This window comes from Leiobunum rupestre, chromosome 10 (genome assembly GCF_980474605.1).
Source record: "Leiobunum rupestre chromosome 10, qqLeiRupe1.1.hap1, whole genome shotgun sequence".
In the NCBI taxonomy this organism is placed as follows: domain Eukaryota; kingdom Metazoa; phylum Arthropoda; class Arachnida; order Opiliones; family Sclerosomatidae; genus Leiobunum; species Leiobunum rupestre.
Genome location: NC_143393.1, coordinates 43804862 through 43823823, shown reverse-complemented (window position 1 = coordinate 43823823; position 18962 = coordinate 43804862). Strand labels below are relative to the sequence as shown.

The following is an 18962-nucleotide window of genomic DNA, read 5'->3' as shown; positions in this document are numbered from 1 at the left end:
TTAACCCTTTTTACAGTACATGTTTATCAGTTGAATATAATACTAAGCAAATTTTAATGAAAGAAATATCTGCAGATGGTATTTGTATTTTTCTCGCTTACAAAATACTTGCCGCATCTTTAACGCTCATTTTATTTCAACACTCGTAGACTTCCAGTTGACGTTGTGACACATACCGCATGAAAAAGACCAATACCATCCAATTTCCAATATCACACTCGCGCACCCAGGAAATCATTGACTGCGTTAGAAATCGTAGATATCCAAATATCCACACCAAATGTATTTACAAGAAGCAAAAACCTTACCATCAACAAAGCACAGATAGCCACTTGACTACCGACAGCTCTTAAAGAAATAAACGTTAAATTATCGGCTTTGCATAAACACAATTATATATAGGTCGATAACAAAACCCGTAAATAAATAACAAAAAACTAACAAAGTGGACCACCCACAGGGTCTACCCTTTAACCCTCTCATCTCGGCTGACTGCGCTAAAACAAGATTTGATCTTTAAAATTTCATTCGTAAAAAAAACCAGATTAGGCCTTCATAAATTAAATCATAAAAAAAGACTTTATTGCCTATTATGCTTACGATGAGTGTCTTAATTTCAGTGAACCTAAGCAGCTATCGGTGATTCTGTGGTAGAGCGCTCGACTGCCAAGCCGAATGGCCTGGGTTCGAAACCTGGGTGGCGCATTTGTTTTTAATCAATAGAGAAAACGCTAAATTATAATTTCTTCGATGCAATAATTTCAATTTCAATTCTATTTCAATTAAACCAAAATTTCGTACTCTATTAAATACGCTTCCGATAAAGCTGAAGGTCTAATTTTCAATGCAGCGTAACAAGTGTTGGTGGTTCTGTGGTAGAACGTCCGCCTGTCAAGCAAGAGGTCTCGGGTTCAAATCCCGCCCGATGCGATCGCAAATTGATACTAAGACGAATACCGTAAACAATTGGTGGAAACCCTGCCATTAAAAGTTGAGAGGTTGTTAAACACTCAGCATTCGGTCCGTCCCAAAAGTTAACAAGAAAAAGCTGGAGAGAAAATGCACGTACACACAACCAACACAAACATAACACTAACATAACACACTCAACACCCACAACCGTCATAACACAATTCACACCCTACACATAAACATTAAAATAACGTAATATCGAATCAAACTGCATCCACATCAAAACCAAACCCAACCGCATTGTAATCCGTTAACGCTCACCGTCAAACGGTGGTTTTGCCATCCGTTAGACTTCGCTCCCTAATTCCTAGCAACTGCGAACGCAAAGAGCCCTAGCAACTGCGAACGCGGTGATTTCAACACAAAGCGTACGCAGTGATTACACTTTGCCCCGAAAATGCGTACGCGTTCGCAGGACAAACACACCCACCCACTGACACGGTGATTGTATAACCCCTCCAGGGTACAAAGTACCCTCGGAGTGGTAAAAATGTGTAAAATAACCTAATATATTTGAAAAATATTGAGGAGCAAGTTTGAAAACTACAAAAAGTCGTTTTTCTAAAATTGAACTTTTTTAGATATCTGGTTTTGGAACTCAGGTAACGCCTTATGAGTAATTATGTTACATATGGTTTTAGTAATTTACACAGCTGTTCTAAGCGGACTAGCTGCTCTTATTATCGAAAAATATTTCGCGACAATCATATTACGATGAAATTCATGGCGATTTATTCGTGTCGTATTAGAAATTTTTTCAAAATATTAGTGTTTTTTGTGGCATTTATTGCCATTTTAATTTCAATTATAACCTTATATTCCCATGAAAATACTGGAGACATTTTCAATGTTAAAGTCTTAAAACCATCATTAGGTAATTCATTTTAACAATATATATTGATATTTTTGTTTTAAACAATCAAGCCTCGAGAACGTGGGAACTTGTAGGAGTGCAGATTGCACGGAATAAATCCTCGGCTACAAGTTTCCCCGTTCACGTTATCCGGGCGTGGATTAACTGGTTCTATTATTTATATCAGTGGAAAATGAAAAGTTATTTTCAAAGTTCTTTAACAAAACTCTGGTAGACCGCCAAATATTGGTATTCAATCGGGTTCCAAAAACTGGTAGCGAAATGTTCACTCGATTGATCCAGCAACTGGCTAAACTGAACAATTTTACCAGATATCTTACCTTGGAATCGGAAAGCTTAAAATCCAAGCGATGTTTTAACGAAAGCGAACAGGTATGGTGCCAATGTCAGCGGTTTTTTTTTAATAAAGTTCCCACAAAAAGCGTTTATTTCCCACAGGAAGAATATGTAAATATCTTGGAAAATAACGTCAAGCCGTTCAGTTTTTGTCGTCACATCTATTTCCTCGATTTTACAAAGTAACGCACGCATAATTTTATTCAGGTTAAGCCACCCCTGGAAAACGAGTAGGGAAAACTTCTACAACCTTGAAAGTTCCCTCTACCCGCTTTGGAGGGGTGTCTTAATCTCCTATCAAATGGAAGATCTCAAGAATTTTAGGGACTACCTCCACAACTAACCACTAAACAGCGCCATAATGTCAAAAGTTGCCAATATTGGAAGCACGATAACTAGGGAAAATGACTATGTTGAGACGTTTTTCTTGGTGCAAACGAATACATTCTTGGTACAAACGAATACATTCTTTTTACAAACGAATACATTCTTGGTACAAACGAATACATTCTTGGTACAAACGAATACATTCTTGGTACAAACGAATACATTCTTGGTACAAACGAATACATTCTTGTTACGAACGAATACATTCTTGGTACAAACGAATACTAATAAAATATTAAAATCAGCTAGGCTAATACCCAAGGCACCACCTTAGGCCTAAGTCATCATGCGACTTTTGAAGCCCTTAATTCAGGTGGCCGGGTTACAATGCGTAGCAGGGTGGTGGCAAGCCCTGCATGCCACGAGATCGAGCCAACAGCTCCCTACACTAACTATTACCGTTAACCTAGACAAGTTTTTATGGAAGGGGAAACCGAAGAACTCGGGGGAAAACCCCTTAAACCAGTGGGGAGAGAACTTGCAAACTCAACGCAGAAGGAGTTGTTCCGAGTTTTCACCCATTGCCACAAGCTGGGATCGAACCCGGCTCCTCTTGCTGCGAGGCGAAAGTGCTAACCACTCCGCCACAAACGAATACATTCTTGCGTTGCCCTTTAAGAGGGGACAGAAATAAAAAAGGTTATATTCCCTTTAAACATTTATACTTTCAACGATATATGGATATTGCAGGTTCGGTTACCGTACTCCCATATATATAAACATGATTCGAGATCCCGTCGAAAAAATTATCTCGAGGTTTTACTACTGGAGAATGGACAACAGCACCATGTACAAGAAAACCAGAGTTAAAGGAATTTCGAAACAAAACTGGATGAGCATGGTATACCTAAGATCAGATTAATGTAACGTTTGTGAAAAAAATTGACCCCAAATTTTTCTACTTTATTTTTTCGAAGACGTTTGAGGAATGTATAGAAATGAAATTCAACGAATGCGTTCATATCGATGGCGAACGGAAGGAATTAACGATTCCGTTCTTTTGCGGACACGACCCGCGTTGTAGGTAATTAAGAATTAATTACAAATTTTATAGATATGGTTTATTGTATTATGAATCTCCTTACGAAGGCTGTTGAACAATAAGTGGGCTTTAAATCAAGCCATTGCCAATGTTGACAAACATTACTCCGTCATCGGGGTTCTGGAAGAACTTCACGAATCTTTTCGCGTCTTCGAAGCCTTCATTCCCGAATTTTTCGCCAATGTTTCCAGACTTTATAGTTATTCGCGTAAGAATTTGAGTTTTATTTAACGGTTATTTACTTCTAGCATAAGTAACATAATAAATAAAAGTATGACACCCAATGCAAATTTTTTAATGATAGTCTGTTACGCCAATGACAACGTAAACCATTACGTACCGACGGACTGACAACTCTCCGCGAGCTCCTAGTATATGGAGGAAGCCCGGAAAATCGTCGACGGTCCGCCGGCAGCCTTTTCGACGGACCAGCTAGGTCTATCGAAAATTGAAATGTTTTCAAAAGTGTAAATAACGCTTACTTTTGGAAAATAGTGATGAATTATTGAATCGGAGGATAAAAATCACTATTACAAACACTGGCTCCATTTCAGAAGTTAGTTGTTTTTTCGAATTTCAAACCTAAATGCGTGTACGCTCGTATTTCTCGCCATCAAACTAACCAACTATTTTGCCAACGGAAAGAGTAGGAAGGGATGAATTTCCGGTTCGGAAACTTCCTATTTCGAAATCACTCCATGACAGACTATCATTAAGCGAATTCGTTCTGGTTCTGTGCCAGTAGCGGTGCTAAGGTTTTTCCACAGGTGGGCTAATTATTTTGTGGCCCTTAGCGGGAACCTTGAATTGACCATATTTCGCAAAAGTGGTAAAATCGAAAAAACCCAAAATTTTCCAGTAAGCGAGAAGAGAAAGTTCGTTTTATTGTTGCGGCTCTCGTCGCGTTTTCTGGACCCCCTACTGACCTTTGTATCTGACCTGGAGGGGACACGTGCATGCCTGGGAAATTTCCCTAAATTCCCATAAGCCCCTTTCTATTCAACTTTCTCTCAATTTCCGCTACCTTCCTCCCGAATCTATATGTTTATGGTCTACTACCTTTTTGAGTAAACAAATTGATTTTGAAAGATTTTTACCAGAAAAACGTTTTTTGGTAATAAAACAAATTTCTAGAGATAATGAAAATTCATAAATTAAAATATGTGGCCTCTTAATTATGAATATGTGGCCCTTTTAATATAAATATGTGGCCCCTCTCAGAAATGCAGGGGGGCTAAAGCCCACTTCAGCCCACCCTTAGCGCCGCTACTGTTCTGTGCCATACTTATGTTTATTATGTTACTTATGCTTCTAGTGTTAACATTTAAATAAAAAACAGTTATTTAAGGGCATTTGTTGTTTTCAGCGGTGAAGCAAATTAACCGAACTCTCAGAAAGAAGACAGTTTCTTTAGAATTGAAACGGCAACTGGCTTTAAACTTAACGGACGAATACTTTTTTTACAATTACATCAGAAAGAGATTGCGCGAACAAATGAAGTTCTTAGGACTACGTAAAAATTAAATTTGTAAAATTAATTAGATTCTGGGGCTAAAGTGCCTTCATTTTTTTGTTCGCTTCATCCGCAATAAATAGTGATCCTTGGAAATGATAAAGTAACGTAAGAATTTTATCTAAGTAACCAAACCAGTCTTAAAGTGTGTAATGTAGTGGCGTCGTTAGATTTTTTACGTAGGGAGACTACACCAAATTTTCGCCAAGACAGAAAATATATTATGAGCTCGAAGTCAGCAGCATACAGAAGTACTAAGTTATTATACAGGGTGTTTCAAAAGGTTATGCAAAAATTTTTAAGGACTTGAAGGAGGTGAGTTGAGAAGTATGCCTGTTTTTCCCCCATTTTCCTACGATGAGTTAAAAGAGCGCCAGAAGGCTTCAAAGTGCGGCCTACTAGCCCCTGAAAGTAGGCTGCAACAAGCGCAAAACCAAGCAGCAGGGACTTTAAATACTGTTTAAGTTTACTTTTTTACGCTGGTTACCTCGATTTGTTTACAAAGTCCTTTTTTACCTATCACACGAACCCAAACCTTAATGTTCGCATTTCCCTGCTGCTTGGTTTTGCGCTAATTGCCGCCTATAATTTCGGAAGGTGCATAACGTCATTATAACCCTTTCTACCCAATTAAAAACGAAATATAGGTAAATAAAGTCGTATTTCAAAACCAAAACGCAATCTCTCTAAGTACTCGGAACTTCGACGCGTAGCGTAGAGCAAAACCAGGAAAATCTAGTGGGAAAACGTATAAAATACGTCTATTATGTTTTGCAGAAAAGGTAAACAAACTGGCGAAACAAAACACTACCCCTTTGAAAATATCGTACAGTTTGAACTTTATAGATCGGCCCCAGACATAACGTAGCCAATCAAGAAAGGATCTTCGATCTGGGAGAGGGTGACGTAGTCACTTTCAAACGAAGGGAGGAGGAGGTGGATTCTAGAATTATTCGATCGTAAATAAACTCGCGTAAAAGATAGCCGCAAAATGGCAGACTTTAAAGACATCAAGCTCAGCGAAGGAGCTGAGAAATCAAAACTAGCGTCTCAAAATGACGTGGAAAGGTTGGATGACTATCACGAAGCCGAATTTAGAGGTGCTACGTTATCGTTATCGGAGGAAAACAATCAAACGTCACCCGTGGTTCCGGAAGCCGCTAGCGGTGGAGTTTCAGGGACCCTTGGCCCAACAAGTGACCCTAATCAAGGTATTAGCAAAGTCCACCAGCTTGTTACTCATCAAAGACTGAAAAATCTACTGTTAGTCCGTATGAGCCAAATAATGACTTACTTCATTCCCGCCATAGAAGACAATCGTAATTCTAACGAAAGGGACCCTGCGGCGTCATCCGCGCCTAACCATCGAACATCTTCGTTTAGGGGAATGTCAGCTGAGGAAATTCGGGAGTTCTTTGCGGTGAGGGTAGGAGTTATCAGAATATCCATCTCTTTCAGTAGAGAATCCCCCTAAATATATAGCCTACTCTTCTTCAGGAATCAGTAGTTTACTTCCTGATAAATATACCTCTTGAATGGTTGTATCTGAATTCGTTTTTCCCCAATTTTTTCTTTCATTGGTGTAATTACATCATTGGGACTCAAAAGCAGACTGGTGCCTTAGAAAATGCTGCCAAACAATGTCAGCCAGTGATACTCGAAAATCTCGACGGTGAACTTAGAGGAACTTGGTTATTGACTGAGTACGTACTACATATTATAACCCTCTACTTTTGCAACCAATGTTTTATTTAACCAAATTCTTGATTTGGTATCCCAATCTAAGAATCGACCACTGGGATAATGAAAAGGAGAGAATAATTTTCTTGACAGACTACAGTTTATTAGTCTTGAAATATGACTTCATCACCCTCAGGCTACTCGACTACAAAAGGCTTCATTTAAAAGAATTTGACAGCATTATCATTGGAGAACTAAAATATCCTGATAAATCTCTCATGCCGTAAGATATTTTTAGCATCATTTCTCTCGATAGGGCCCACAAACCCAAAAAAAATATGCATTTGTTGGGGTTGGCTTGAATTTGAATATAAAAACTTGTATATTACCTTTGCAAACGAACCATTTTTGACAAAATATCAGCAAAATAACTGGAGCTGTGGATTTCATCAAAGGCAGAGTAATTCCGAAAATTCGTCAGGCTCGAACTCCCCCAAACGAAGTTCCGATTGTTGCGCAAGCTCCTCCTCCTCCTCCTCCTCAGCCCAGTTCAACGGAAGAGAATCACAAAATAGATCCATCTACGACAAGGTTGGCATTCGCATGTGCCTGATTTCAGCCTGTCTTTTTAGCCAATGTTTCTTAGCACCGCTTCAGGGTTTGTGGGGATTCTCTTTTGTCACCAACCTGCATGCTCTAATTTTCAAAATAACTCTAACCTTTGCATGTTAATTTTAAATAGTTAATACCTGTTTAAATAGGGTTAACGAGTGCAAGTTGGTATTAAAAAATTTCAATTATGGTAATTTTACAGCCATTTAATATAATAATTTTTATTGTTGTTTGGTGTCTAAAAAAAATATATAATTATTTTGTCAGTAACTAACCAAATTCTGGAGAAAGAACTATAACTAACAGTGTATAAATATTATCGTTGAAGAAATTTCAAGCTCATTTTGAATAAACACATAGTAAAAAAACGCCAGTTTTAAACTAGTGGTGTGCGAGTACTTGAAAATTGCGAGTACTCGTTATCAAGTCCAAGTCCGGGTACTCGGACTCGGACTCTGAATACGTAATTTTATTACCCGCACGGGTACCCGATTCCCACGAAAAGGGTACATAATTACTCGAAGCGGACTCGAGTAAATAGATAATTTGAAAATTACCCGGCGAGTCCATTATTATTGGGCAAGTCCATTATTTCTCGGCGATTATTTAAACAGCGACAAATAAATTTCAGACGAATTGGTCACGATAACTTAGGACTCGAATTGAACTCGATAAAAATTAGGACTCGAATTGGACTCGTTAAAAACATTCTGGACTCGTATTGGACTCGAAAGCTTTAAACCTAATTCTTTAGGACTCGAGGACTCGATCAAGTCTTTAATATTTGGACTCGAGGACTCGCGAGTCCAAGTTTCTAAGACTCGAGACTCGACTCGAATTTCAAAAAACAGGACTCGCACACCCTTATTTTAAACCTCTCAAACGAAATTTCTAGCGGTGATAATATTTAACTTTATCTTTATTTTTAAATAACTTTTAAATAAAAGTAAGATAATGTAGGAAAATTGGATGTCTATTTAGTAAATGTAATACAACAGGGTTTCCACACGTCACGGAAAACATGGAAGTGTCAGATAATTTAAAAATGGGCCTAAAACATCCCAGGGAATTCAATTTCTTATGACACTTTTTAAGGTATTTTTACTCTAGATCTATGACAAACTCTATAATTATAATATATTTCCTCGAAACTTTGGCTAGTTTTTTCAACAATTCAATAACTTTTTTACTGAAATATAAATCCATTTAAATTTATTAACTTTTAATAAAAGCAAAGTATAAAATAAAAATTTTGGCCTTAAAAAAGTCAGGGAAAATCTATTAAAATAGTCAGGGAATTTGAATCTGAAAATTTGGTGGCAACCCTGTACAAATATTAAAAAAGTAAGGTTGAACTGGCGTAATTAAATTATACTACAAAACAATCCAAGAGAAAAATCTAATCTTAATTATAAATATTACAGTTCTGTTCCATGGTTATTTTGAAATAATTAAAAGTTTTATAAAAGACTGATACTTCATGGAGTTAAAAACACTTTATTTACAATATAATAGCTTTCGGACTGAGTCCTTCCTCAGCTATTCAATATTACAATTTTCTAACCTTAATACCAAATTTCACAATTTCTAAAAAAAATTTAATCATAAAAAAGTTACAATTTTAACATGTACCTGAATTTTAGGCCACGGAATCAAATTGGTGTTAGATGTAACTGGAACCAAGGCCAGCCATTGCCTTTTCTAAAGAATTGGAATCCGTGGAGTCGGGAGATTCCTTATATCACGTATACGTCGCATCCTTTAATCAGACAAGAAGCGTCGCCGAAATCTAGCTACGACATTCAAGACTTTGCCAGAAAATTGGCCCAAACTGTGGAGAATCTGGACCTAACCAAAGCACCGCCTCACGATATGCTGACACCACTCAAGACTTGCGACATTGAATATCAACCGATCCTTATTGAAAATTATGCAGGAATAGTTGCGGCATTTCACAACGCTAATGACTTTGGCTTTTTCAAGGCACGCGGCAAAGTCAGTTTCTAAAAATGAATAAACTGCCATTCTTCAAGGGAATAATAATAAATATCAAAATATTAACTAAACACCTCACGTGAATGATATTTGTGTATATCTGTAACTAACCGAATCATAATTTTTGACTGGGTTTATATGTTCATGCAAAACGATAAATTGGGTTGATCAAAATCAAATCCAATTCTATTTACGTGTACCTACAAGTTAAAAAAAAGTTTTCGGAAAAAATAATGGAATTCTAGTCGTGGAGATTTAAAATAACGATTCATTTTACACTGTTATTTGTTACGATAAAGCTAGGCCAGTACACTCTTACTTGAACATTATTTCGTTTGTCATTTTGGCTATTGTATTTCTCGCTAGTATCATTTTAAACGTAGTATTTCAAAGGCATTGTTTAAAGGGATGGGAAATATTTTTTCAAAATTTCCATTGCTGAAAATGCCTCGTTTTGTCAAAATGTTAGAGCCACAAATGCGAAAAACTTAGAAGTTTCAGAGATACGTTTAAATTTTAAATGGTTGAAAAATTGTGATAGTAAAACAGAGTTGCCAAGTTACGTAAAACCATTTAAATATAAAAGGGTTTTTCAGTGTTCAGATAATTACATTTAACGAAACAAACATTGTAACAATGTTATTGCTTACATTTGAGCTACAATTTAAGTGCTTTTACCACTTAGGGCTTCATAAAACAAAATTCAGGTTTTAAAATATAAAATTATAAAGTATTTTTGCTGTTGTTGTGCGTTGTTAAATATTAAATTGTCATTTTCCAATCTTATTAAAAGTTTTTCGATTCTCTTATCTAGTTATCTTTTGCGTTCTTTACGAATGAATGAGGGCTCTCTTTAATTGAACATTCCTTGTAAAATTTAATTATTATATTTGAAATAAACTAAGTATTAACTGTTGTAACGTTATTTCTTAACCCGAGGCCAATGGAGGAACAGAGCATTTCACTTTCACGATGAAATAACTTTACTTGAGAAAATTAAGATTGTTATTTTCATTTGGTTTTCCAAATTATTTAAACACGGGAATCAATAGATCTTTCTATAATAACCAACTTTATTACTAACAGGACAAGAAAAATTGTTTTTGACCTATGTGCGTGCTTTTTGGTATATTTATGGCAATTTTGCCCCTTTCGTAAGTAGTAAATATGGATTAAATATTTTTAAAAATGTGATACCAAAAGTGCTTTGGTGATACCACGGCCAACTTTGATCACGCGCTGTTCGCGCTACAGCGGCCATCTCATTCGTTGACGTTTCTGTGTTAACCTATGAGCAAAAGATGTGTATGACGTCAGCGCCCCTAGCGGATTATTATTTTTAGAATAGCTTTTACATTGAAGCCATTATAACAGCCGAGCGTGGCGCTGACCTCCTACACATTATAGTACAGTTTATAGGGGGAAAATTCTTGCTCGCGGAATTTCGACGAATGTGTTGGCCGCTGTAGCGCGAGAGATGCGCGAGACATCAAAGTTGGCCGTGGTGATACACTAGAAGTATACAGGGTGTTTCAAAAGGTGATGCAAAAATTTTAAGGAGTTGTAGGGGGTGAGTTGAGAAGTACGACTGTTTTTTTCCCCATTTTCTTAGGATGAGTTAAAAGAACGCCAGAGAGCTTCAAAGTGTGGCCTACTAGCCCCTGAAAGTAGGCTGCAACAAGCAACAGAGAAATGCGATTTCAGGGGTACGATGTATTTGCGGATATGCGTGGGCCCCTGAAAGTAGGCTGCAACAAGCAACGGAGAAATGCGATTTCAGGGGTACGATGTATTTGCGGATATGCGTGGGCCCCTGAAAGTAGGCTGCAACAAGCAACAGAGAAATGCGATTTCAGGGGTACGATGTATTTGCGGATATGCGTGGGAATTGAGATAAATAACAAAAAACAAATGAGTAAATAAGAAATGTACAATGAGTTAATTAAACACAGAAGAACAAAGTAGGAAATTTTTTTTTGTACAAGTTACAATAAATGTTCGAAGTTTCTTCCTTCAACTTTTACACGACGGAATCGCGTACATGTTGAAATACTCCCGGTGTGTTCCGAATCTGTTCGGTAGTCGCTTGGATCCTTGCTACCAAATCAATGTCAGAATCTACCAGATCCTTCATGATGAGAAATCGCGGTCCATCACTACTTTAAATACTGTTTAAGTTTACTTTTTTTTTACACTGGTTACCTCGATTTGTTTACAAAGTCCTTTTTTACCTATAACACGAACCCAAACCTTAATGTTCGCATTTCCCTGCTGCTTGGTTTTGCGCGTGTAGCAGCCTACTTCCAGGGGCTAGTAGGCCACACTTGTATAAAGCTCTCTGGCGCTCTTTTAACTCATCGTAGGAAAATGGATTTAAAACAGGCATACTTCGCAACTCGACCCCTACAACTCCTTAAATTTTTTGCATAACCTTTTGAAAGACCCTGTATAATAAATAATTTACGCCAGAAATTATCTCCATATCCTGATAATGTTTTCATCCATATGCTTATTGACATATGTGTATAATATTATTACATAAGTGTGACACTTCCTATTCTTCACATGCAAAAGTTTTACTGAGAGCTATTCACAAGACACACTTCATAACGGGCTTCGCCGCCGTTTTGGATCCGCTTGCGAACGCGTCACACGTAAGCTTTGACAGCGCCTCGCTAGAGGGAGATTTTCTTCTTGTGATGACGTCACTCCGTACCTCCGTTACTAGCTCTCAGTAAAATATTCCCCAAAAGTGACCAACTTATGGAACAATAATGTAGACTTATGTTATTGAATAATTCGAAATCCGCGAGAAAATCCTACGATCGAAATCCGCGAGAAAATCCTACGATTTTTATTTACATATCCACCAAAAAATCTAGGAATCCGTAAAAAATCGAATTTCCACAAAAAATATACCTCAATGATTGTTTTTTGAAAGATTACGTTTATTAATTAAAAGACAAAAGACAACGATATTAAATTAGCAATTTAGCACCAGTAGCTAGAATTATTTTAATTAATTACGTTTATTTAACAAATTTACAAAACGATTGGTGGAAAACACAAATCCACGAAATTAATAAGCAAGTCCATAGGGATGCAATACCGGTTTTAAAAATTATTATTATAAATAAAATTATATTTGGTACATATTTTGCCTAATTTTGTTATGAAATATCCCTGAACGAGGACCATGAAATTACCGAGCAAATCCACGAAATTCTTGAGAATCTACAAATTCATGGATTTTCTTTTATAAATAAAGTTAATATTTCACAAAAATTGTCAAATCCAGGGTCCAAAATCATAAGGTCCCCAATAGGGACTTGGCATTGCTACGTCACCAGTGCCGTCTTTCCCATTGGGCCCGTTGGGCCAGGGCCCGTTGGGCCAGGGCCCAGGGCCCCGAGTTCGAAAAGGGCCCCCTCGGGCTCAAAACAAAACCATTCAACATTAAAATTTCATAATTGCAATAATGGCTAAGCGAAGGAAAGGTTTATATTGTCCCCACTTTTTTTATTTCACTGAGACATTTTATTGCAATCGGCGAGCATATTTAGTCCGAGCTGATTTCTACCTTCGATAAATGGTTTTCTCTTACCAGGGCCAGCGTTAGGGCGCGCGGGGCCCCTTTCCCCCCATAACAAATTTGCCGAGGAAATGTTCGAAACAAATAGGGTTCACCCGCTCGGTGATCAAATTCATAAAATTGCTATACACCTGATTCCAATATTCCAAATCACAAGAATCTGACCGATATTCCTAATTTTTTTCGGAATCAAAGAATCATCTTCGAATCTGGAATCGAGTTCGAATCATAAAAGCTTACCCGGAATCAAATTCGAATCATTGAATCGTCTCAGGGCCTCTGAAGGCAGCGCTTGCCGCGGGACCCAAGGCGGTCGCCTCGTTCGCCTTGCCGAAAGACCGGCTTTGTCTCTCACCAACAGTTTTCCGCACACAGCCAAATTTTTAGGGTGACTATGTTTAGAGGCGAAGTTGACGTCAAACGAGCTTGAAGTAGGTCCGTATAAGATATTGCCACTATTTGATACGACTAAATTATGACGTTAAATTTCGGGTATACTATTCCCACCGGCGGATCGAAGTTTTGTTATTAATTTTCTGAAATACCAAATAATTAATTTCAGAAAACCGAGTATTTTATTTATTCATTTTTACTATTTGATTTTGTCAAATTAACAAAATTATTTGGCATTCCCATAAAAATTTTCGCCCATAAGCCCTGAAACTTTTGCAGTGTTTGAGAGAAAGCATTAAGTTGTTTCATGACGCATTATCTTGAAGTGTTTCTCTCTTTAAGGAATGTGTATGAAATAATTATAGCAAAAAGAAAATATACTGTATCCTAACAAAAAACGTTTAGCTTCTGTATCTTTGCCTTTGTTTTGTGTGAAATTTCCTTACTCACGATAATACTTATAGCATAAATCGCATAGTACGAATAAGTATGACACTGAACGATATCTGCGAAGGAAACTATGTGACAGTGATTGTGTAATCGAAAGTTTTGGAAAGGGAGACTCTTCCCTACCTAAACTCTTCGCCGGTAAATGCCAGGTTAGTTTGATGCCGATAGTCACTATCGTAAGCGCATTTAAGTTTCAAATTCAAAAAGAAATACTCTAAAGGGAATATAGCCTCCAACGCGATCTGTATGGGAGACCACGCAATTTTAAGGATTACCTCTCAAGTAAACCACTAAGCAACGCCGATGCGTCTAAAGCCATAGGAGGAAGCGGCCAACAGCGAAACCGTTGGAGGGCGACCAAAATACCAGAAGTTATATTCCCTTTAAAGAATGAAGCGAGTGTTTATAATTCTGATATTTCACTTCCGATTCAATAATACATCATTATTTTTTAAAGTAAGCGTTATTTATATTTGCAGAAGTTAATTTTCTTCTGATACTTGTGAAAGGGTTTTAATTTTCAAAGGGTCTGGGCTCGTTCATCAAAAGTTGAAAATGGCTAACAGCAACGATTTCCCGCGCGTTGTTACCTGGAACTTACAAATAGTCAGGTAGCAGCTGTTAAGTACTTTGGAAATTTTGCCAAGTACGATTTTTCAAATGAAATAGTCTAAACACATGTTAAACTAAATATTTGGCCTTGTCTTAAAAAATTCTTTGGCCTCTTTCAATTAGTTTTAATCATTTAAAATATCGCAAATATTTCGAAATTTGTTGCCGAGTTTCGGTGTTACTTAGAGCCCGTAGCCTAATATTTAATAAGTTTTATCGAAATCGCTAAGACGCACTGTACGTCCGCAACATTGTTTTAGATTATTATAAAACTGATATGATTTAAATATTATTAATTATTAAAATATCAAACACAAATGTGAACATTGAAATAATTAAGATATTTATTTTTTACAATATTTCGCTTTTAATGTTTAACCGACTAAGTTTACATAGTATCATCTGTCGACATTTCAATGTCTCTTTTGTTTTGACAATTATCCCTACAACTACATAGGTCAGTGCATTCAAGATTGTTTTTGCAACACCCACACGATCGGTTTTTACATCCCTTTGTGCAATTACATTTTCGAAGCTCTAAAAGAGCTTCTGGTGCGGGAGGCAGGTTGCATTGTTTTGGCCTATACACATGTTCCAAATACTCCCATCCAAAGTCAGTTGCGAGTGGTAATCCCGGCAATGGTTCTTTGGATTTCTTTAAAACCAAAGTGTGGAAATGGGCGCGATTTGTGTGGGGAATTAATGTGGCTGTTGTCGGCGGAAGTTGCCTACCTTCCTTTCCTAACTTCGCAAACATTTCCCAACGAAGATGTCTCAACGACCCTGCACATTTTTCATCACGATTCTTATAAAGTAAACAAACGTATTTTTCCATTTTGCAATGAATGTCCTCTGGAACAGGCCCGGTATTATTTCCAAGGAGAGAAAAGGCATTCAAAATGTCTTGGTCACTGGCAAGAAAAGCTTGAAAGTTTGATTTTAGACCTTTAGTCACGAAACATCCAGTGCTGTCGCATCCTTTAAAGACGTACCAGCCAATTAACGCCTTCGATCGATTCGGACCTAGCCGAAAATAAATATCCTTTATATTTATTTTATCTTTATTTCTTATCATAGTTGTATTATAGGGTAATTGTTCATAAAAGCCCGTTAATAAGACGAGCACATCTGTGTCCAAAGAACATACGTCCAAATTAGTGTGCTTGTTTTTTTTGCGACATCTAAAGCGTGTAGAATTATTTGTTGGTCCGCTTCTTCTAAAGAATGCCGACCTTGTTGCATTTCTTCGGTTCTTAAGGCTTCGTGCAATGGACGATTCGACGAGATAATGTTTTGAAAAGAAACTACGCATGTCTTGCTGCTTTCTTTTCGGATATTTCAACATTTCTTGTCTCATCACGAAGACAGTTCCTATGATAACGCATATTTTTGGCAAACGCGTCGTGCTCGTCTATCAGAAATGCTAATCTAGCTCGAACTTTTTCGCTTTTACTATGAATCTTGATCGATAAAAACTTCTTACCCATATCTCCTGATTTGACACCAAAGGTTTCAGGGCTATGTTCGCTTTGATCTTGACAGAATACACAGAGGTTTTCATTAAACGATACTCTTGCGCGTTTATATTGAGTTTCATTAAGTATAGTTTTCGTATGATCCCAGTTGCTTGGTCTACCTCTTTTCTTCCGTGCTAACTTTTCGATAGACACTTGATGCTGTTTTTCGTAATGATTAATGTTGCTCTTGTTGCAAAACGTTTTGTAGCACTTTCTGTGGTAGAAAATTAAATTTTCTTCCGTGATAGTAATCGCTTGTATTCGACTAAACGATTCCATATATTTGCCCACGGTATTCCAGCGTTTTGAGAGGTTTTTAATGGTTTCCATGGATACTAGCGTGGCTTTTGAAAAGTTATCGTCACGCTGTTCATAACAAATTACACACAATCTAACTTTTTCAAATTGGGCTTCCGCCATCGCGATTAATATTTAAGTTTCGATCAAAAATTAAGAAAAGTGTTATACTGATTAAAAACGCTTTAAAAATACGAATGACCGCTTTCTATACTTATAGCAAACCAGCCCCACCTTTTTCACCTTTGTGTTCTATTTCTACGAATTTCCCAATACTTCGGACAATAGACCTCTACTCTCATTCAATTTGTTTAAATAAACTTTAAAAAGTGGTTTTTATCTTTTTCTAAAATTATATTTTTTAAATTATCTTAATTATTTTAATGTTCATATTTGTGTTTGATATTTAATTAATTAATATTTAAATCATAAGTTTTTTTAATAATCTAAAACAATGTTGTTGACATATGGGGCTTTCTTTGTGAATGATAAAACATATTAAATATTAGACTACTGGTGCTAAGTAACACCAAAACCCGGCAACATTTTTCGAAAGTTTTGCGATTTTTTAAATGATTAAAACTAATTGAAAGAAGTTAAAGATTTTTTTAAGACAAGGCCATATATTTAGTTTAACATGTGTTTGAACTATTTCAATTGAAAAATCGAACTTGGCAAATTTTCCAAAGTAGTTGAATTATTTTTACACACACAACCTGACTAAAAGACTAAGTAATTCTAGGACCGGTGTCAGTTTTTAGCAACATAATGATTTAGGTTGTCATTGGCGAAACAGAATATCAGTAAAAATGTTGCATTGGGTGATAGGAAATATAATATTTTGTTACTTATGCCTTTAGGTGTTTATTAACCCAGAGCATAAGCCGATGGAAAAGACGTAATAAAATGATATCAGCAATGCTCGTAGCACGTTTAGAAAGTTGGAGGGGAGAAAGTCCCTGAGGAATTGTTTTAATATCATCCTACGATTGATGGGGCCGAGAAGTTCAAGCTATTCCATCACATTATCTTTTCCCATTTTATGCTGTAGTGTTATTTCCTATTATTTAACAACTTTTCCCATTTTATGCTGTAGTGTTATTTACCATTATTTAACAACTTTTCCCATTTTATGCTGTGGTGTTATTTATCATTATTTAACAACTTTTCCCATTTTATGCTGTAGTGTTATTTACCATTATTTAACAACTTTTCCCATTTTATGCTGTAGTGTTATTTACCATTATTTAACAACTTTTCCCATTTTATGCTGTAGTGTTATTTACCATTATTTAACAACTTTTCCCATATGATGTAGTGTTATTTCCTATTATTTAACAACTTTTCCCATTTTATGCTGTAGTGTTATTTACCATTATTTAACAACTTTTCCCATTTTATGCTGTAGTGTTATTTACCATTATTTAACAACTTTTCAAACCGGGAGGTATTTGTTCGAATACTTCCGGTCATTTTCGAAAATAAATTTGACAGATGATTTCTAAAAACTGAAATATTTGGTTTTAGACCAATAGCCAACATGGCCAACATGATATAGCTACCTCACTCGCTTCCCTCGCTTGGCGGTCACACAGAACGGTTTGATAAATGATAATGAACGAGCTTCCCGTAAGTGATATAAGACACATTTGATATAATTACTCTACTGCAGTGTATTCCCCAAAACGAAGAACGTCAAGTAGTACGTCGGTGGGGACGGGCCGCGGTTCGTTTTTGGGTATTAGCCTAGTCTCCGACAATTAATCGAAAATAACTACGGGAAAAACTTGGACCCAAGAAAGGCAAGGGGGAATAGCTCATTGAAGGGGGGGGGGGGTGGCATCAATTTCTCCCACCCTGTGGCCGTACATGATACCAAAAATAAATGATAAATTTCTACTCGCCCTGCCCTACCTTGAAGAGTACTCGGCTACAGCCCATACTTGCTATCTCGTCGCATAGGGGGCCCTCAAAATAATAAGTGCCAGGGCATCACAATATGTAAAGACGGCCCTGTACGTCACAGTTTTTTTTTCAATAGTTTTTATCCTGGGGAGAAAAAGTATACTAGAATGGCGGCCATGGCTAAAGGTACGGCGTGACGTCATGCTGCCAAGTCCCTAGGCTATACCCCATAAGTAAAGGTCTACTATAGAGGCCCATGGTAACGGCGTTGTCCTGGAGAGAAGAAAAATTAACGTACGACGATAGGGCAGTAGCGACATCTTTTTAAAAATTTCTACATCTAAAATATACTCTTACTTGGTAGAGCAGCCACGCTCGGGTTGATAAATACCACACAAAACGCGTCTAATTTGAAAAATAAATACCTTCAGAAACGCAACTCTTATTTCTTATGAATCATTTTGCAAAGATAAGTGTTAATTTTAAGTTTTAAAGCGATAAAATGGTGAATAAGCCTTGGCTACAGTGCTAAGGGCTCGCGGCGGAGATTTCTTCGGCGTGGTTTTAAGTTTAAAAACGTTCGCGCACGGGGTGTGCGGGTTCATAATGCATTTCGCGAAACTTATTAGAGAAATGCATAGTTGATTCTAGGAGGATTCAAGTGTACCTGGACACGGCCCCCTGCACGCGCTCACGCTGCTCGCGACGATAGCGGCCCCGGCAAAGAATTTCCTCCCCATGTATTTTCGCGACAGCGATTTTCCGTCGCTTGGAACGCTGGTGTA

The 18962-nt window shown here is 37.1% G+C and overlaps 2 protein-coding genes across 6 annotated transcripts; both read left to right on the top strand.

Annotated features, from left to right (window-relative positions):
• Positions 1-3290: 3290 nt before the first annotated feature.
• Positions 3291-3842, top strand: LOC149925994 (heparan sulfate 2-O-sulfotransferase 1-like). The gene is made up of 3 exons (XM_090161837.1): positions 3291-3410; positions 3487-3593; positions 3659-3842. Exons 1-3 carry the CDS (start codon positions 3291-3293, stop codon positions 3840-3842), a joined length of 411 nt encoding a protein of 136 aa, XP_090017963.1.
• A 1977-nt stretch (positions 3843-5819) lies between these two features.
• Positions 5820-10327, top strand: LOC149925993 (tumor protein p63-regulated gene 1-like protein). 5 transcript variants are annotated; one of them, XM_090160688.1, is made up of 7 exons: positions 5821-5906; positions 5971-6335; positions 6435-6550; positions 6736-6827; positions 6911-7087; positions 7228-7395; positions 9060-10327. In XM_090160688.1, exons 2-7 carry the CDS (start codon positions 6116-6118, stop codon positions 9421-9423), a joined length of 1137 nt encoding a protein of 378 aa, XP_090016814.1. In that variant the 5' UTR covers positions 5821-5906; positions 5971-6115; the 3' UTR covers positions 9424-10327. The 5 variants fall into 5 exon arrangements, with proteins under 5 accessions (XP_090016818.1, XP_090016814.1, XP_090016817.1 ...); XM_090160691.1 differs by having other exon boundaries at positions 5822-5906; positions 6435-6544; XM_090160687.1 differs by having other exon boundaries at positions 5822-5906; positions 6733-6827.
• Positions 10328-18962: the final 8635 nt, after the last annotated feature.